Source organism: Hibiscus syriacus, unplaced genomic scaffold, assembly GCF_006381635.1.
Source record: "Hibiscus syriacus cultivar Baekdansim isolate YM2019G1 unplaced genomic scaffold, ASM638163v2 tig00110266_pilon, whole genome shotgun sequence".
Classification (NCBI taxonomy): domain Eukaryota; kingdom Viridiplantae; phylum Streptophyta; class Magnoliopsida; order Malvales; family Malvaceae; genus Hibiscus; species Hibiscus syriacus.
Window position 1 is genome coordinate 805,122 of NW_024062654.1, and position 23,285 is coordinate 828,406.

The 23,285-nt window shown below is 31.3% G+C and overlaps 1 protein-coding gene across 1 annotated transcript; it reads right to left on the minus strand.

The window, feature by feature from the left end:
- LOC120115583 (MATH domain and coiled-coil domain-containing protein At3g58250-like) lies at positions 1 to 5,384 on the minus strand. Its single transcript, XM_039136249.1, has 4 exons — positions 5,327 to 5,384; positions 2,067 to 2,262; positions 1,825 to 1,982; positions 1 to 708 (listed from the first exon to the last, which is right to left on the minus strand). Exons 1-4 carry the CDS (start codon positions 5,331 to 5,333, stop codon positions 701 to 703), a joined length of 369 nt encoding a protein of 122 aa, XP_038992180.1. The 5' UTR covers positions 5,334 to 5,384; the 3' UTR covers positions 1 to 700.
- Between the last annotated feature and the right edge of the window lie 17,901 nt (positions 5,385 to 23,285).

The window sequence follows — 23,285 nt, forward strand, 5'->3', positions numbered from 1 at the left end:
TAGCAATTAAACAAGAGTTCCATACACAGATAAACCAGAAGCAGGTTCATTACATAGTTTAATTCCACCAAAAAATACCATAAAAGTTTAGATTTTTGCTTTTATAGAAGAGATGAAATCCTTCAATCTTCCCCATTCTGCCTCAACGGTTCTCTCTTCCTCCTCAGCTGCCTTGGCATTGCCCTCATACTCCTTTCCCAATTCTTCCAACTCCTTTTTCATTTCCTTGGAACTTATGAATATCCCTTTTCGTTCAGCCAACAGGGCTGCAAGTTTTTGCTCTACCTGTTTCACCTCTGATTCCACCTCCTTATATCTAATTATATTACGATCCAAATTACGAGTAATCGTCAATTTGATTGATTCCTTCTCAGTAAGTCGGCTCTTGTCTTGCACTGCTTTCGCTGCTCGATCAGCTAGTTCTTTCAAGCTTTCCTCCACCGCCAACAACTCATTTTTTTGCTCAACTGTAAGGATGGTAGAGGACCTATTAAAACTAGCAAGGATCTTGAACACCTGCTTAAGTGAAGAAAACTGCCCTGAATTGTAAAAATCAACAGGGGTCATATTCATGGCTTCATCTAATTTAGCCAGTGCTTCCTTTGCTTCTTCTTTAGAATAAACAGTGACATAGCTTGAAAGCTCAGACTCTAAGCTAGTGAAGAATGTGTTTATATCTTCACCGGTGGGCTCTTTGGGTTCAATAGCCTGAAATAACGGAAAAGAAAGCAATGAGAGAGACACATGAATGCATTAATAGTAACAACAAATTTACTGATTTACAACAATCTGGCAACAAGGCTGAGTCGGTGGAGGAGTTGTGATATCTACTGGTTCAGTTTTCGCAGTTTTCTGGTTGTCTGTAGCTTCCTTCACACGATCAGCTTCCACAGTCTTATGCTTATCCGAATCAGTTCGGAGTATCAATTCAGTTGAAATGAGAGCTGGAGTCCTATCGGTGGAAATGTAGGCTTCAAGTAAGCATGCATCATTGACGAGATAGCCTCTTTTAGGGTCTTGTAATTCACAAAGTTCTAAGAAAGAAGTGAAGCCCCAATCGGGCTCTGAAGCTTTGAACTCATGAAGCAAGAGAGTCTATCATCACCAACTACTTGAGAAAACAAGCTAATGACAGGTTCTATTTTCTAAGATGAAAGAATGGCATTGATGACAAATTTGGCATCCATCTTCTAATGTTTTAACCATGACAAAGCTTCAAACAAGCTGAAATATTGGATAACAACGGGAGATAATAGGAGAGGCCTATTAGGAATCCGAGGTTACTGTTCTATATTGGCATTATTCACCAGTGGGCCAGGACACAGGGAATCATAATATAAGTGGTGGGACACATACATGGCATGGAAAAGGTGTAGGAGAATTCTATTCTAAAATAATATTTGATGCACTAACACTGTATCGAATTATAATCACTGAATTAGATGGTGACCCGTTGATATGCAATCATCTGAGATATCGGCAATGCATAGAATTATTCATCGTGCATCAAATAGCAAAATAGCGTTGGTGAACATATTGTAACAGAAAAAGAGGCTGAACAAAGAATCAAAAGAGATTTTGATGAGGAAACCAATTTATAAATAACTTTGTTTTCCTAAACCCTTCCTTTCAAGGGACAGAATTTTATGTTAGGGGGAGTGGACAAACCTCTAAAATTTTAGGAGATGATTTATAAAATTCTAGGGGGCAGAAAAATATATTTTACATAGAAAAATACTATGATCCTCTTTAGAATCAAATCAATATTATTCGTATTGCTAAGCACATTAAATAATGTAAAATGTGATTGCTGTAACAAAATACCTCTTGTTAAGGAATTTCTACGATCAATTTGGTTGATGACTGCAAATCCGGATTGGGCAAATCTAAGCCATCCTGAAGGCAAAGTTGCTGAATCTGCAACATCTAAATAAATTGACAAATGATCCACTTTGTTCCCCTTGGGGTAGATAACTATTCGCCTGCCAAATAAGTTTTGAAATCAAACTCATGGGGGAAGAAATGCAAATGAAAACAAAAACAAGAAGAAGGAAAATCAAAGCTACCATTTGTTGCCATCAACAGTAAAATGTTCAGAGTAGAGCTTTTTGCCTTTGATTCTGGAGAAATTCTGAATCCTCCAAGTGACCTTTGTTATTTCTCCATTGACATCATCAGACTGAGACAGTGTATCATCCACCGCATTCAAAATTTCAACCCTCCATATGACCTTGGGAAGATTAGACCCACGCTTTCTATTCACTGTATAGAGACCTCTTTTTGTCCGGGCCAAAAATATTATAATTATATTATTATTATTGTTAATTAGTAATATTACATTTGTGTAGGCTTTGGAGTCCAATCTCAAACTCAATTCAATACACTTAATCCCGAAGCCCAACAGACCCAACACAGCAAACCAGTACAAGTAGACCGGGACCCGAACCGACCCGAGGCCCAGAAGCAAGACCCGACCGATTATAGACTTTGAGGGTTGTTTGAAACCCTAAAATAAAGTCGCCGCTGACGCCTGTTCAGCTCCCAACCGCGCATACGAGTCGCGCCATCGACTCCTGAAATGCTGCCGAGCCATTGCTGTCCACTAAGCCATCAGCATCAACCTAAAAAAACATTATCATCAAATCCAACCCAAACCATAAACCAAAGTCAAAAGGTGAATATAATACCACCTAACCCTTGAAAATGTGGGATTTACCTAAACCTATTATTATCCCACCGAAAGTGGAAAAAGATGGAAGCAACCATAAAGGGGTGATTCGGGATTCAAACGAAAAGAGGAGAAGGACATCAAAGAAACCCATTCGAAAGAAAAAAACAGAGAAAAAATCGAGAGAAAATCAGAGAGGAGAGGAACTCGGGAAACAAAGAAAAACAAAACCAATAGATCTAAACAGAAACAAGGAAAAAGAGAAGGAAAGTCACCGGAATCCCAAAAGTCGAATAGATCTCTTTAGATCTGTGACTTTTGAGGCATTTTTAAACAAAACCAAACTCAGATTCTTACAGAGGAGGTAGAGACGCTTCGAGTGGTGGTCTCCTCGCTCCCTTTTGTCTCCGGCGAACGGCGATGAACGACGGTTTTACGGCGGTCGGTGTGGTTGCTCCTCGTCGGTGTTTGAGAGCTTTTTAGAGCTCTCTCGTTTGCTCTCTCTTTCAAAACTGGAAACAAATGGGTGAGGGAGGTTTATTTTGGCTATTTGTTTCATATATATATATAAATATATATAAACGACGTCGTTTCATAAGGGACTAGGGTTGTATTTTCTTGCGTGGAATAATTACTTTTTGGTTCCTTTAATATTGTAATTTCACATTTATGCCATGAAATTAAATGGGTTATCTTTATGTTCGATCTTCTTATTTTGCATGTATTTTATTTTGGTCACTTTGGTATAATATTATTTATTTTGGTTTATTTACCATGTTCAGTCCTCCATAAAGAGTATTGTTTTTGATTTGGCCATATTATATTATGCGTGTTTATTTTGACACTGTAACTTCTGTAATTTTAATTATTTTGATTTTAACATGTAATTTTATAAATTTTTATTTTAGCCCTAAATATTATTTAGGTTGTTGTGGTTAAATAGAGCTTGCATGTGTAAATATTTGATTTAAATCAATTGGGATATTTTTTTTCTTAATTTGATTTCCATTGCGTGAGTTTAGATACCAACTCTCCAGCTTTGTCAAAGTTAGGCTACAAAGCACCTAACCACTGAAGACAAGAGAAGAGCTACTTTTAATTAAATAATTATTTGTTAATATAATACTAAAAGTTTGACAGAGGAAGGTTACCTCATTTTTTCCAATAGATTATCTGTTATTTACATTTATAGTGCTTGTATTTTCATCCCTATTTACATTTCAATGTTTTATGGTTTTATTTAAGTCAGGTCACCTTATTTAAGTTTATTTATACTTAAGTAGTGAAGGTTTATATTAGTTCATTTAAATCCCGTTTGCTTTATTATTTTGTCTTTCTGTTGTTTATACATTTGTCTCATGATTTTAATGTTTCATGTTTCAGTTCCCAAGTATAATATATTGGTCTTATTGCGTTCATGGGGTTGATAGTATTTAATATTTATATGTCTTTCATAATTATTGCTTTGCTTTTCATTCGTGACCTTAAGAATAATATTAGTTAATTTAGTCAAGTGTTTATGGTTATTTATTTTTGGACTTTCACATTTGTACGGGTTGCATTTAAATCTCATATTATAATAAAGTGTGTGTTGTAACTATTATATGCATATATATATATATATATATATATATATATATATATATAGTATTTTAGGGATAATATATATATATATGTTAAATTTATTAAGTATATTATATTATTTATTTTAGAAGTTTAGTATTTTATAAAGTTCTAAAATATTAACTGCATTCTTTATGAAAATAGTTTTATTCATATTCGAAAATCTTCAAGAACAACGATTTGTAGAACGGGTGTGAAAAGTATCACTTGATCGAAGTGGTACAATCCAATACGACATTCGAACAAATACGAATTTGAAATAAATCAATTTTATTTTACTAATTAATTTATTTTACTGAAACAATGTGTTATTTTAATTCACAATTTATTTCATTGTATTTTAAGTAAAATATCAATTTTCAATTTATATTCAATTAGCGTTTATTGAAGAGGGAATATTCTTTAACAATAGAAAATTGTTGAAATAGCTTTTTCGACGGAGGATTGCAAATTTCAAGATTTTTTATCGAGTTAAAGGATTTTCTTTGAATAGTTAATTCGAAGCAAATTAATCCACGTTCAATAAATGAATCATATTTTAACTTTATATTCGATTTGTAATTTCCACCATTTCGACAACGTTTAAGCAACACAGCACCAGTTTTGGGTGTTGTGGGGGTGCTAATCCTTCCCAACGCGTAACAGACTCCCGAACTCGTTTTAATCGAATCTTTGGTAAACGTAGACCAATTTTTGTCTTAAAAAACGATTTTTCTTAAAATTATTTTTAAAAGACGTTTTTAGGTATTTGACCTACCTAATCCAAATGTTGATGACGACTCTATCCAATTTCATACAAATTAATTCAAAATCACCGAATTTTCCAAAATTAAAAGTCGTAACCATTTTTCTAAAAACAATAAACAATTGTTCCACCCTAAAAAATGGTTATGACACACTGCACTCATATTTTCAAACATAAAAAAGGGAGAAGGTTTTAGACATTTACTTGGTTTGATTAGAATTTAGGAAAGCAAAACAAAATGCGAGGGAAAGATTATAAAAGTAGAAGGGGCTATAAACGTTTGCTAATACCTTCCATTATCACGATGCTCGAAGATGCTATCTGCAGAAGCTGGAGTGGAAGAAAATTCAGGGTTTCGAAGCTACAAATATTGACGATGCAAGTCCTTTCGTTTCTTATAAAGTCTTTGTTGACTCTTGAAATACTTGGCTCTTATGCTACCTCTTTTCTATTCTTCTTTTCCTATAAAGTTTCTTTACATGTTTAAATAGTTAAACAAAGGATTTTTTTCCAGACATATGTACACTATAAAATAGCTTTGTAATTTCAGTTGTTACTTTTAATAATATTTTTTTATAATTTTATATTTTATTTAAATTAACTTTTTTATTATATTTTAATTTTTGTAAATGGCTTCCCATTAAGTCTTTGATTCTTTTATATTTTTTATCAATATTCTCTTAATTTATTATTTAAATATATTTTATAATTTTAGATAACATTTGATTTATTAAATAATATTATAATGTGAATATATATATATATATATATATATTAGACAAATTCACACTAAAACATTTAAATATCTACCGTTAAATTTGAACAAAAATTTAAAAAGTCACCATAAAATTTCATAATTTGTCTTAATTTTTTAAATAAAATTTAAACTTAAAAATAAAAATAATCAACTCAATGTTTGGTGTGGATTTTCAAATGCACTTTTAGTTTAAAAGCCCATTTTGACCGCAAAATCAATGTCAAACAGGTAAAAAATTATAAAAAAAATTTACGGTGAAAATAGTGGTTTCAAACAAACTGTAACAGTTAGGATTTGTAGCTTTTTCATTTTTTACGTTTGAAAGCAAATTATAATTTTATCCTTATTAACGCATTGGCTCCATTTACTTATGTTTACATTTAATTTTATTAGTTTAATATTAACACCCTTAAAAATAATTTATAACTTAATAATTTATTTTAATTATTTAAAATTAAATAAAATTCATGGTTTATAATTTTATAGATATTAAAATATTAATAGTGAGTTAAAAATATATTTGTATTATTAATGAGTTATCTTAGAATATTTTTTATATTTTGTTATAGTTTAAGTGATATATTATATATATCATAATATTAATAAGTATAAAATAATTTAAATTTTATATTTTTAATTTACAATATAATATCTATAATGGATATTTTATTTTTTTAAACTTACTTTTTAATAATAATTTCAAACAATTAAATTTTAAACTGCATTCCTAAATAATAATTTTAAAACTTCTTTTCTATTTTATTTTTAAAAGTCACTTTTCAAATTCTGACAAACTGAGCCTAAATTAAAATCTTTTTATTTGACTCGGTCGCTCATCCATATAATAATATTGGCTAAACTCCATCTATTAATACGAAAGGCAATTTAAATTGTAAATTAGTGTACTTGGAGGAGAAATTAGAAATAACTTTAGGTGAAAGATTGATGAGTGTTTTATTTTATTAATATTTTATTGTTAATTACTTCGTATTATCTCTTTGATATTGTTAATTTAGATTGTTTTACGTTCAATTCTGTACAAGACTTTATTTTTCAGATAACAACAATTAAATGGGGAATTCTGCATATTTTTTTTATTTTCTAGAATCAAGGTTGGACATATGGACATGACTTTGGGCATGACGATGTCAACGTGAAAGAATCTGCAATCCAATCGACATCAACTTCTAAAAAACGATACAATCAGTGGAATCAAGAATTAAGGTTGGACGGACAAAAACTCTTTAGGAATTAAGAATTGTAATTGAATTTAAATGTTTAAGAATTATTATTTTAATTAGGAATTATCTCTTTATTATTTAGGATTTTAGATTACTATTAATTAGGATTTAAGTATTTGAATGTTATTAGGTTTATCTTTAGGTGTTTTATTTTTTTTAAGTTATCTCAAGCTATAAATACCCTATAAATACTCATTAGTTGAAACTTTACATATGTATTGATTTTGGCTTTAATTGGCTTTGAGATTTTTATAAAGATTATTTTTTTCTTCATCTTCTTTATTTTCTTTATTTCTTTTATATGTTAAGTATGATTTCTATCATGTTTACTAATGGCTTAGCGACAACTTAATCTTTTTGCGAGAATTGAAAAAAATGCTTCACACCTTGATATTTATTTCTTGGTTTTCGATAATCTAGGATTGACAATCGATATTTCCTTTAAACATCTCAACACTTTCAAAAAACACGCATTGTTTGATCGGTGTTTTGATCTATCGTTGGGGAGAAGATTCGACTTGTAGCAAATTCAACTCCCTCAAAACACACTTAGCAGCGGTCTGTTAAGGGAAATCGAGATCGGGTCAAGATCGGGTTCGACTCTATTGAGACACCATAATTCAAGCACAGATTTTTCCAATACTAAAGATATCATTGGCTTTGAAAAATTAATTCACCAGAGAGAATAGTAAGTTACAAGGGTTCTTAGATAGGTAAACACTGGATGAGCAACTATTAAGTAAATTCAAAAAGATAATACATGGAAGATTTATAAAACTGATACATTTTTGTTTCAGATTCAATGGCAACCCTCTCACCGTTGAATCCCCAAAAAACCTAGGCGGCACAACGAAGAATCGTTGAATGGTGAAGGAACGACGACCCCTCTCACCGTCTTGGAAACACCGAATGCTTTGCCTTATGGCGAAACCCCATGGTCATCCTCTTACCGTGATACCCTTAAGGGTGAAACCATAACAGAAACCATGGATACCGACTTTGATGATGAGGAAATAGAAGTAATGGAAGGAGACGTTCGCAGAGTAGTTGATGATCTCATCTCCATCGAGTTCTCGAATCGGATTCAATCAGTCTTAAATAAAAGCTTCCATCAAACCATCGTGGTGAAGCATTTGGGACGCCGTATAGGTTATGGAACCCTAAGATCTCACGTTCAAGATCTCTGGAAACTCAAAAACCCCTTCCGATTAATGGATGTGGAGAACGATTACTTCCTAGTCTCGTTCTTTTCCCAGGATGAATACCTAACAGCCCATTCCGATGGCCCCTGGACTCTCTTCGGACACTATCTCACTGTTGAACCTTGGACCCCAAAATTCTCTACATCCCAAGCTTTCCCTAAACGAATTATAGCTTGGACTTCCGGTGACGTTTTACAAACGTAGTCTCATTACTGAAATTGGTGATGGTATCAGCTCAGTTATTAAAATAGATTATCAAACTTAGTATGGTAGAAGATACTTTTTTGCTAGAATGGCGATAAGCATTGGTCAAAACCTCGTTTCTAAACTGCATATCAAGGGTCGAGTTCAAATTGTTGAGTACGAATCACTTCCATCGATATACTTTTCGTGTGGAAAATACGGTCATATTCAAGACTTCTGCCCAGGGAAATGTAAGGAGCAACAAATAGAAACCCCCACAACCGCATACCCAATAGTGGTCTCACGGATTTACTTTACTGTTAAACCCGTCGTTCAACCTAGGGATGAGCATAAGACTCGAACTTGACGGTTTTGACCGATCCGATCGAGTTATATTTTTTCAAAAAATTCAGGTTCATGTCAGGTTAGGCCGGATCTTTTAGAGGTCATATTTGAGTTGGGTCGGATTCATGTTTAGAATGAAAAATACTAGACTCGAAAAAAATTATAATTTTACCTTATATATTTTGGGACAATTAAAATAATACACCTCCATATATTTTTCCCAATTAAGTCCATATTTTAATTGAATAAAATTAATATTTTTAATTAATAGTGATTAAAATTTTATCTCAAAAAGCGGGCTAGGTGAAATGTGTATAATTTTACCTTATGACACATAGATGATCGTTGAACATAAAAAACGAAAAAATGGCAGGAAAACAAACACTGCAAAGGACCCCCCTAAAGAAGCCTCGGGATCAAGATTCCAACCTATTGCGAACTCGCCTGAGGGTGAAAACCCATAGCAACCATCTAATGTTACTTCAGCCAACCAAAGTCATAACACTGAGGCTCTTTGAAAAACAAACCCTCAAATCCGCCAAAAAAAACCTCGGTAAACTTCATTGTAGATATCTACTTTCGTCCGGTACAATATATATAATACATATTATATATTATAGTATATTATATAAAATATATTATATATCATATATTTATTATATATTATTATTATAGTGTTATATATTGTATTATCTATTATTGTATTTATATTTTTTATTATATATTATTTATATAGTATATTTATATTATAATATTATATATTTCTATTTATTAAATATTATTTTTCTTTTATTTATTTTCAGGTCCAGATCCAAAGGTCCAAGAGTTCATATCCAAATTTGAAAAGCCCAACAAGCAAAGCTCACCTAACTGAGCAAGTTGCCAAGCCCGATCCAGCAGGGGTAATGTAACACCCCCAACCCAGCAAGGGTAATATAACACCCCCAACCCATATCCGACCCTGATTTGGTTCCGAGGTGTGGCATTTACTTTTCAAAACAGTTTTCCTCACAAATTAGTAAAATCTAAATCCAAAATTCGAGAAAGTAAATGATTTTCATTAGCTATAACATTTAGTCTTACAAAGCCCACCATAGCATATTCAATACAATTGTTTGAGTACATGCCAACTACAATTAATATAACAATATACGTAGATTTCCATATACTTTTCTGATCTGAACTTCGTAAAGGAGATAATGACATGTCTTGCCCTCTTAAATTTTCTTTTAGCTTTTCTTAACCTACGTGTGAAACACTCACACGCTAAGTCGATGACTTAGCGAGGCAATAAACATATAATGTAAACATTAACTAGTAATCATACATAGACAATTACTACTATCATTCCATACAACTCATATACTTTTACATGTAACAAATATATACATACACATATACGTCATTATTATTCATATCTCTTATCTCCTGTTCCTATGATTTCTTATGTCTATATTATATCTCTTATAGACTTGTTATTATATCATCATGTTATGTAAAACATATATTCTATTATAAAACACATACACACAAGCAACTATATCATCATCTTTATTCTTATCACTATCATTGATTCCTTTTTATCATATGATCTTATAATTACCATTCGTAAAATCACATATATCACACATATCATTTCACAAGAGAACAAACATATCATCATATCAAGTTTATTAATATTATCTCTTATTTAGCCCATATACATTATTGAGAGCTAAAGATACGTGAGTACATAGAGGTTGTGCACTATGCTGTCACCACAACTCGTATAATTCACACTAGGGGCGCATAGAATTTGTCCCGTAGGACCACTATGTCCCGAAGGACCACGTAGAACCCTTGACTCTTGGCATGCCAACTATTCCCCTAGCTCTCATGACACATAACATGGGCATTATCTTTTATATTATTTCACATATTCTTATCACATAGGCACATAGCTTCTTATCACATTGCATATGATTACATAGTCACATGGTTCACTTCCATATAATTTTACATATCACATATACCTTTTCTCATATTCCTGTAATTCATAATCACATATACATGTGCTCATATCATTTCTCATTTAATCACATAGCTTATAACATTTCTCTTGTGTTCATATGTTTCCCATACATCATATATATCATATTCATATCACATAACATGTAAGCTCACTATTTTTATCCTATCATGTCATTTCACATATACACTTTTATATCACATATACTCTATTCACATACTTCAATATCATTTGACTTATTTCACTTTATTACATTAAAAGATATATCTATAGTCTTATGAGCCCTATCAGCAGTATCTGTTCATATAATCTCATTACTACATATTCATTTCATTATTTATTTCCTTATCACATTGTTTATTTTATTTCTCATGTTCTTATGTAAGCACATATGTCATGTCTTGTTTATTTATGTTCATATGTATATCATATAGCTTATGTGACATATATGTCACTTATATCAGTTCCAATGTCTTATCACACTAACATATATTCATACAAATCATATCACACATACAATAACATATAACTCATAACAAACATATGCTCATGTTCATGAATCCATACATAATACTATAGGAAATAGACTTGTCGCAAGTCTTATTTCCATTAAATATTATATATTATCTAATATGTACTTACCTTGGCCTCACTAAATTCCATTTCCCTTTTTATGATTTCTTTTCTTTCGATCGAATCTTAACTTGATAATCGTTCCGGAACTTGTTCGTGCTCGATATCTACATAATCATGTATTTATACTATCAGTATCCAATAGATATACTATAATCTATCATTTCTTAGACTGAAAGAAAGATTTATTCCATTTATATTGCAGTGCATCGGTACATTCTACAATGTATCGATGCATCCCTTAACATGTGCATCGATGCACTACTCATGCACCGATACACAAATTACATTCGATGTTTCCATTTTAAGGGGATGCATCGAAGCACTCCTTATGCATCGATGCACGAATTACATTCGATGCTTCTTTAATTGAGAGTGCATCGATACACATTGAAGATGCATCGATGCACACAACTCAGAAATTCCATTTTGAGCACGAAATGTCTTACTTTGCCTTCCAATTCTACTTATCAACCCCTCCTTATGCCTAAAAACTTAACTATACATATGTAAACATTCTTATAACATTATAACTCTTCACCATCTCTCATAATTCACCATAATTCTTGAATAAAAGAATTTCATCAAATTTTCCATGTGTTCTAAATTCAATTCTATCACTCCTAACTTCTTAATTAACCCTTTGATAAGTCAAATCCATCTTTAGAACTTCAAAAACCTTTATATAACAAAAGTTCATTTCTACACCCTTCATATAAATTCCTTTTTAATTCTCTATTCTTGATGTTTAAAGCATATACAAGATTTCCTTAAGCTTATATAATACTCAAAGAATCAAAATCAACTTATAAATCCAAAAATTAAACAGCTGAAATTAAACTCACCTTTAACTGAGGCTTACGGGGAGAAGAAGAAGGTGAAGAAGAAGACTCTGGATATATTTCCTCATTTCCCACGTTTTTATATCCCTTAAAAAGATAGAATAAAAAAATATTCTCTTAGAAAAGACCACAATACCCTTGTTGCTTTCCAACTTTACTATTAAATCCAACATCAAATTTCTTCAATTAAATCCATAAACTTTTAACTTATTTCAAAATCGAGCACATAGTTTTCAAAATTTGCAATTTAGTCACTGACCCTGATTTGGGATGTTACAAATCTCCCATCCTTTAAAGAAAATTCATCCTCGAATTTTTAGTATACCCATTGATAAGAACATATCTGCTAATGTTCTCATGTTGCTCCCTCCACTTTAATCCTTACGCAATTGCAACTAATGATTTGCCTTCACTTTCCAAATAACTCAATCCATTTCGATTTTTTCTCTTCTTTAATCATACACTTACTTTTGCCTCTATTCTCTACACTTTTTTATCATAAATCAATCTATTTCTTCATTAATCTCTAATTACCTTATAACAATAACCCAAACTCTTATTCCATCATCATTTGACCAAAAGACAACCTTAACTCTTCTTCCAATTTGATTAAACTTACATTTTACATAATCGAACAATCTTTTCACATCATCTTGCACATTTCTCTTACTTCTATATCAAACTTATTGTCTACTTTTCCATATAACCTTTATCATATCTGATCCTTTAAACTCAATCCTTTTCATTCTTTATTCCCTTATTTCTTTATTCTTTCAGAATCAAAATCTCCTTATACACAAATCATATCTTTCCTTTCATGTTCACATATTCTTTTTCCTATCACTTATACTCATCTCTAATTACCAATATTTATCACATATTCCTCAGCGATATCTTACTCAACTTTTCGAACACATACTCTTACTCATACACAGTACTACTCCTTTGTTCCAAACTTAAACGTTATAGCTTCCTTTATCTTATAAACTGATCGTCGATATACTCATTCTTAAATTTTTGTATTACTCTGTAACTTCCCTTAAACATACGAATCCTTGCCTCTTTCACTATATCACATAATCTTGTTAGCCAACGCTAACTCTTACCATCTGAAATGCAACCTCTTATCATATCCATACTTTTGCTTATACACAACACTATCCCTTCGTTTCAAACTCATAAGCTATAACTTTATACATATCTTATATGCTTTCCACTGATACACTTATTCTTGAACTCTTTTACCAATTTTCACTGCATCCTTTGATCTTTTAACGCTCTTATAGTGACACTTGTTCACCATATTCTATATTATCCACGAAATAAAAAAAACTACTTCTTATCACTTCTCCGATTCAAAACAATAAAGATCTTCTATCACTATTCTAATATGATTTCAACTTTCTGAAATCGACCTTTGATTTTACGAGGCACTTCCTAAGGTATCCGCTCTTCATCCTGCCTGGCCAAGGCAGGTGAATTACTATCACCATCAAGACTACCTCTCACTTTTCTTCAAAATTTTCACAATCAGATTTCTATTATATTAACTAATCTTATTCTATTTGCAAGACATCATACTCCTTACACTATCAGATAAAATTTTTTCATTCTATGTTGGCATGTACACATTTTTAAATCTTTTTTACTTTTGGTTTAAGCCTAGAATCGGCTATACCTTAGCTTTGATACCATTAAATGTAACACCCCAACCCGTATCCGACCCGGATCCAGTTCCGAGGTGTCGCATTTACTTTTCAAAATATTGTTCCTCACAAATTAGTAAAATCTAAATCCAAAATTCGAGAAAGTAAATGATTTTCATTAGCTATAACATTTAGTCTTACAAAGCCCACCAGAGCATATTCAATACAATTGTTTGAGTACATGCCAACTACAATTAATATAATATACGTATATTTCCATATACTTTTCTGATATGAAATTCGTAAAGGAGATACTGACCTGTCTTGCCCTCTTAAATTTTCTTTTAGCTTTCCGGAACCTACGTGTGAAACACTCACACGCTACGTCGATGACTTAGTGAGGCAATAAATATATAATGTAAACATTAACTAGTAATCATACATAGACAATTACTACTATCATTCCAACAACTCATATACTTTTACATGCAATAAATACATACATACATATATATATGTCATTATTATTCATATATCTTATCTCCTGTTCCTATGATTTATTATGTCTATATTATAACTCTTATAGACTTGTTATTATATCATCATGTTATGTAAACATATATCCTATTATTAAACACATATACACAAGCAACTATATCATCATCTTTATTCTTATCACTATCATTGATTCCTTTTTATCATATGATCCTATAATTACCATTCGTAAAATCACATATCACACATATCATTTCACAAGAGAACAAACATATCATCATATCAAATTTATTAATATTATCTCTTATTTAGCCCATGTACATTATTGAGATCTAAAAATACGTGAGTACATAGAGGTTGTGCACTATGCTGTCACTACAACTCGCATAATTCCCACTACGGGCGCATAGAATTTGTCCCGTAGGACCACTATGTCCCGAAGGACCACGTAGAACACATATGTCCTGTAGGACCATTATGTCCCGAAGGACCACGTAGAACCCTCGACTCTTGGCATGCCAACTATACCCCTAGCTCTCATGACACATAATATGGGCATGATCTTTTATATTATTTCACATATTCTTATCACATAGGCACATAGCTTCTTATCACATTGCATATGATCACATAGTCACGTGGTTCACTTCCATATAATTCACATATCACATATACCTTTTCTCATATTCCTGTCATTCATAATCACATATACATGTGCTCATATCATTTCTCATTAAATCACATAGCTTATAACATTTCTCTTGTGTTCATATGTTTCCCATATATCACATATATCATATTCATATTACATAACATGTAAGCTCACTATTTTTATCCCTATCATGTCATTTCACATATACACTTTTATATCACATATACTCTATTCACATACTTCAATATCATTTGACTTATTTCTTTTTATTACATTAAAAGATATATCTATAGTCTTATGAGCCCTATCAAAAGTATATGTTCATATATTCTCATTACTACATATTCATTTCATTATTTATTTCCTTATCACATTGTTTATTTTATTTCTCATGTTCTTATGTAAGCACATATGTCATGTCTTGTTCACTTATGTTCATATGTATATCATATAGCTTATGTGACATATATGTCACTTATATAAATTCCTATGTCTTATCACACTAACATATATTCATACAAATCATATCACACATACAATAACATATAACTCATAACAAACATATGCTCATGTTCATGAATCCATACATAATACTTTAGGAAATAGACTTCTTGCAAGTCTTATTTCCATTAAATATTATATACTATCTAACATGCACTCAGCTTGGCCTCACTAAGTTCCAATCCCCTTTATGATTTCTTTTATTTCGATCAAATCTTAACTTGATAATCATTCCGAAACTTGTTCGTGCTCGATATCTACACAATCATGTATTTATACTATCAGTATCCAATAGATATACTATAATCTATCATTTCTTAGACTGAAAGAAAGATTTATTCCATTTCTATTGCAGTACATTGGTACATTCTACAATGTATCGATCCATCCCTTAATATGTGCATCGATGCACTACCCATGCATCGGTACACAAATTACATTCGATGTTTTCATTTTAAGGGGATCCATCGATGCACTCCTTATGCATCATTGCACAAATTATATTCGATGATTCTTTAATTGAGAGTGCATCGATACACATTGAAGATGCATCGATGCACACAACTCAGGAATTCCATTTTGAGCATGAAATGTCTTACTTTGCCTTCCAATTCTACTTATCAACCCCTCCTTATACCTTAAAACTTATCTATACATATATAAACCTTCTTATAACACTATAACTCTTCACCATCTCTCATAATTCACCATAATTCTTGAATCAAAGAATTTCATCAAATTTTCCATGTGTTCTAAATTCAATTCTATCACTTCTAACTTCTTAATTAACCCTTTAACAAGTCAAATCCATCTTTTGAACTTCAAAAACCTTTCTATAACAAAAGTTCATTTCTACACCCTTCATATAATTTCCTTTTTAATTCTCTATTCTTGATGTTTAAAGCTTATATAAGCTTTCCTTAAGCTTATATAATACTCAAAGAATCAAAATCAACTTATAAATCCAAGAATTAAACAACTGAAATTAAACTCACCTTTAACTGAGGCTTACGGGGAGAAGAAAAAGCTAAAGAAGAAGACTCTAGATACATTTCCTCAATTCCCACGTTTTTATATCCCTTAAAAAGAGAGAATATAAAATCTTCTCTTAGAAAAGACCACAATACCCTTGTTACTTTCCAACTTTACTGTTAAATCCAACATCAAATTTCTTCAATTAAATCCATGAACTTTTAACTTATTTTGAAATCGAGCACATAGTTTTTAAAATTTGCAACTTAGTCATTGACCCTAATTTGGGATGTTACAAATCTCCCATCCTTTAAAGAAAATTCGTCCTCGAATTTTCAGTATACCCATTGATAAGAACATATCTGCTAATGTTCTCATGTTGCTCTCTCCACTTTAATCCTTACACAATTACAACTAATGATTTACCTTCACTTTCCAAATAACTCAATCCATTTCGATCTTTTCTCTTCTTTAATTATACACTTACTTTTTCCTCTATTCTCTTCACTTTATATCATAAATCAATCTATTTCTTCATTAATCTCTAATTACCTTATAACAATAACCCAAACTCTTATTCCATCATCATTTGACCAAAACACAACCTTAACTCTTCTTCCAATTTGATTAAACTTACATTTTACATAATCAAACAATCTTTTCACATCACCTTGGACATTTCTCTTACTTCTATATCAAACTTATCGTCTATTTTTCCATATAACCTTTATCATATCTGATCCTTTAAACTCAATCCTTTTCATTCTTTATTCCCTTATTTCTTTATTCTTTCAGAATCAAAATCTCCTTATACACAAATCGTATCTTTCCTTTCATGTTCACATATTCTTTTTCCTATCACTTATACTCATCTCTGATTTCCAATCTTTATCACATATTCCTCAGCGATATCTTACTCAACTTTTCGAACTCATACTCTTACTCATACACAGTACTACTCCTCCTTTGTTCCAAACTTAAACGTTATAGCTTCCTTTATCTTATAAACTGATCGTCGATATACTCATTCTTAAATTTTTGTATTACTCTGTAACTTCCCTTAAACATACGAATCCTTGCCTCTTTCACTATATCACATAATCTTGTTAGCCAACGCTAACTCTTACCATCTGAAATGCAACCTCTTATCATATCCATACTTTTGCTTATACACAACACTATCCCTTCGTTTCAAACTCATAAGCTATAACTTTATACATATCTTATATGCTTTCCACTGATACACTTATTCTTGAACTCTTTTACCAATTTTCACTGCATCCTTTGATCTTTTAACGCTCTTATGGTGACACTTGTTCACCATATTCTATATTATCCATGAAATAACAAAACTACTTCTTATCACTTCTTCGATTCAAAACAATAAAGATCTTCTATCACTATTCTAATATGATTTCAACTTTCTGAAATCGACCTTTGATTTTACGAGGCACTTCCTAAGGTATCCGCTCTTCATCCTGCCTGGCCAAGGCAGGTGAATTACTATCACCATCAAGACTACCTCTCACTTTTCTTCAAAATTTTCACAATCAGATTTCTATTATATTAACTAATCTTATTCTATTTGCAAGACATCATACTCCTTACACTATCAGATAAAATTTTTTCATTCTATGTTGGCATGTACACATTTTTAAATCTTTTTTACTTTTGGTTTAGCCTAGAATCGGCTAAACCTTAGCTTTGATACCATTAAATGTAACACCCCAACCCGTATCCGACCCGGATCCAGTTCCGAGGTGTCGCATTTACTTTTCAAAATATTGTTCCTCACAAATTAGTAAAATCTAAATCCAAAATTCGAGAAAGTAAATGATTTTCATTAGCTATAACATTTAGTCTTACAAAGCCCACCAGACCATATTCAATACAATTGTTTGAGTACATGCCAACTACAATTAATATAATAATATACGTATATTTTCATATACTTTTCTGATATGAAATTCGTAAAGGAGATACTGACCTGTCTTGCCCTCTTAAATTTTCTTTTAGCTTTCCGGAACCTACGTGTGAAACACTCACACGCTACGTCGATGACTTAGTGAGGCAATAAATATATAATGTAAACATTAACTAGTAATCATACATAGACAATTACTACTATCATTCCAACAACTCATATACTTTTACATGCAATAAATAACATACATATATATATGTCATTATTATTCATATCTCTTATCTCCTGTTCCTATGATTTCTTATGTCTATATTATAACTCTTATAGACTTGTTATTATATCATCATGTTATGTAAACATATATCCTATTATTAAACACATATACACAAGCAACTATATCATCATCTTTATTCTTATCACTATCATTGATTCCTTTTTATCATATGATCCTATAATTACCATTCGTAAAATCACATATCACACATATCATTTCACAAGAGAACAAACATATCATCATATCAAATTTATTAATATTATCTCTTATTTAGCCCATGTACATTATTGAGATCTAAAAATACGTGAGTACATAGAGGTTGTGCACTATGCTGTCACTACAACTCGCATAATTCCCACTACGGGCGCATAGAATTTGTCTCGTAGGACCACTATGTCCCGAAGGACCATGTAGAACACATATGTCCTGTAGGACCATTATGTCCCGAAGGACCACGTAGAACCCTCGACTCTTGGCATGCCAACTATACCCCTAGCTCTCATGACACATAATATGGGCATGATCTTTTATATTATTTCACATATTCTTATCATATAGGCACATAGCTTCTTATCACATTGCATATGATCACATAGTCACGTGGTTCACTTCCATATAATTCACATATCACATATACCTTTTCTCATATTCCTGTCATTCATAATCACATATACATGTGCTCATATCATTTCTCATTTAATCACATAGCTTATAACATTTCTCTTGTGTTCATATGTTTTCCATATATCACATATATCATATTCATATCACATAACATGTAAGCTCACTATTTTTATCCCTATCATGTCATTTCACATATACACTTTTATATCACATATACTCTATTCACATACTTCAATATCATTTGATTTATTTCTTTTTATTACATTAAAAGATATATCTATAGTCTTATGAGCCCTATCAAAAGTATATGTTCATATATTCTATTACTACATATTCATTTCATTATTTATTTCCTTATCACATTGTTTATTTTATTTCTCATGTTCTTATGTAAGCACATATGTCATGTCTTGTTCACTTATGTTCATATGTATATCATATAGCTTATGTGACATATATGTCACTTATATCAATTCCTATGTCTTATCACACTAACATATATTCATACAAATCATATCACACATACAATAACATATAACTCATAACAAACATATGCTCATGTTCATGAATCCATACATAATACTTTAGGAAATAGACTTCTCGCAAGTCTTATTTCCATTAAATATTATATACTATCTAATATGCACTCAGCTTGGCCTCACTAAGTTCCAATCCCCTTTATGATTTCTTTTATTTCGATCAAATCTTAACTTGATAATCATTCCGAAACTTGTTCGTGCTCGATATCTACACAATCATGTATTTATACTATCAGTATCCAATAGATATACTATAATCTATCATTTCTTAGACTGAAAGAAAATTTATTCCATTTCTATTGTAGTACATCGGTACATTCTACAATGTATCGATCCATCCCTTAATATGTGCATCGATGCACTACCCATGCATCGGTACACAAATTACATTCGATGTTTTCATTTTAAGGGGATCCATCGATGCACTCCTTATGCATCGATGCACAAATTACATTCGACGCTTCTTTAATTGAGAGTGCATCGATACACATTGAAGATGCATCGATGCACATAACTCAGGAATTCCATTTTGAGCATGAAATGTCTTACTTTGCCTTCCAATTCTACTTATCAACCCCTCCTTATACCTTAAAACTTATCTATACATATGTAAACCTTCTTATAACACTATAACTCTTCACCATCTCTCATAATTCACCATAATTCTTGAATCAAAGAATTTCATCAAATTTTCCATGTGTTCTAAATTCAATTCTATCACTTCTAACTTCTTAATTAACCCTTTAACAAGTCAAATCCATCTTTGAACTTCAAAAACCTTTCTATAACAAAAGTTCATTTCTACACCCTTCATATAATTTCCTTTTTAATTCTCTATTCTTGATGTTTAAAGCTTATATAAGCTTTCCTTAAGCTTATATAATACTCAAAGAATCAAAATCAACTTATAAATCCAAGAATTAAACATCTGAAATTAAACTCACCTTTAACTGAGGCTTACGGGGAGAAGAAGAAGCTAAAGAAGAAGACTCTGGATACATTTCCTCAATTCCCACGTTTTTATATCCCTTAAAAAGAGAGAATAAAATTTCTCTTAGAAAAGACCACAATACCCTTGTTACTTTCCAACTTTACTATTAAATCCAACATCAAATTTCTTCAATTAAATCCATAAACTTTTAACTTATTTCGAAATCGAGCACATAGTTTTTAAAATTTGCAACTTAGTCATTGACCCTAATTTGGGATGTTACAAATCTCCCATCCTTTAAAGAAAATTCGTCCTCGAATTTTCAGTATACCCATTGATAAGAACATATCTGCTAATGTTCTCATGTTGCTCTCTCCACTTTAATCCTTACACAATTGCAACTAATGATTTGCCTTCACTTTCCAAATAACTCAATCCATTTCGATCTTTTCTCTTCTTTAATTATACACTTACTTTTTCCTCTATTCTCTTCACTTTATATCATAAATCAATCTATTTCTTCATTAATCTCTAATTACCTTATAACAATAACCCAAACTCTTATTCCATCATCATTTGACCAAAACACAACCTTAACTCTTCTTCCAATTTGATTAAACTTACATTTTATAATCAAACAATCTTTTCACATCACCTTGGACATTTCTCTTACTTCTATATCAAACTTATCGTCTACTTTTCCATATAACCTTTATCATATCTGATCCTTTAAACTCAATCCTTTTCATTCTTTATTCCCTTATTTCTTTATTCTTTCAGAATCAAAATCTCCTTATACACAAATCGTATCTTTCCTTTCATGTTCACATATTCTTTTTCCTATCATTATACTCATCTCTGATTCCAATCTTTATCACATATTCCTCAGCGATATCTTACTCAACTTTTCGAACTCATACTCTTACTCATACACAGTACTACTCCTTTGTTCCAAACTTAAACGTTATAACTTCCTTTATCTTATAAACTTATCGCCGATATACTCATTCTTAAATTTTTGTATTACTCTGTAACTTCCCTTAAACATACGAATCCTTGTCTTTCACTATATCACATAATATTGTTAGCAAACGCTAACTCTTACCATCTGAAATGCAACCTCTTATCATATCCACACTTTTTCTTATACACAACACTATCCTTCGTTTCAAACTCATAAGCTATAACTTTATACATATCTTATACGCATGCAACTGATACACTTATTCTTGAACTCTTTTACTAATTCTCACTGCATCCTTTGATCTTTTAACGCTCTTATGATGACACTTGCTCAACTTTATGAAATCAACCTTTGCTTTTACGAGGCACTTCCTGAGGTATCCGCTCTTCATCCTACCTGGCCAAGGCTAGTGATTCCTATCACCATCATGACTACCTCTCACTTTTCTTAAAATTTTCACAATCGGATTTCTACTATATTAACTAATCTTATTCTATTTGCAAGACAACATACTCCTTACACTATCAGATCAGAAAATTTTCATTCTATGTTGGCATATACACATTTTTAAAACTCTTTTACCTTCGGTTTAAGCCTAGAATCGGCTAAACCTTAGCTCTGAAACCATTAAATTTAACACACAACCCGTATCTGATCCGATTCCGGTTCCGAGGTGTCGTATTACATTTCAAAATATTTTCCCTCACAAATTAGTAAAATCTAAATCATAAATTCAAGAAAGTAAATGATTTTCATTAGCTATAACATTTAGTCTTACAAAGCCCACCAGAGCATATTCAATACAATTGTTTGAGTATATGCCAACAACAATTAATATAACAATATACATAGATTTCCATATACTTTTCTGATCTGAACTTCAAAAAGGAGATATTGACCTGTCTTGCCCTCTTAACTTTTCTTTTAGCTTTCCGGAACCTACGTGTGAAACACTCACACGCTAAGTTCGATGACTTAGTGAGGCAATAAACATATAATGTAAACATTAACTAGTAATCATACATAAAAATTACTACTATCATTCCATACAACTCATATACTTTTACATGTAACAAATACATATATACACATATATGTCATTATTATTCATATCTCTTATCTCCTGTTCCTATGATTTCTTATGTCTATATTATATCTCTTATAGACTTGTTATTATATCATCATGTTATGTAAAACATATATCCTATTATAAAACACATACACACAAGCAACTATCATCATATTTATTCTTATCACTATCATTGATTCATTTTTATCATATGATCTTATAATTATCATTCGTAAAATCATATATCACACATATCATTCACAAGAGAACAAACATATCATCATATCAATTTTATTAATATTATTCTTATTTAGCCCATGTACATTATTGAGTGCTAAAGATACGTGAGTATATAGAGGTTGTGCACTATGCTATCACCACACTCGTATAATTCCCACTAGGGGCGCATAGAATTTGTCCTGTAGGACCACTATGTCGAAGGACCAC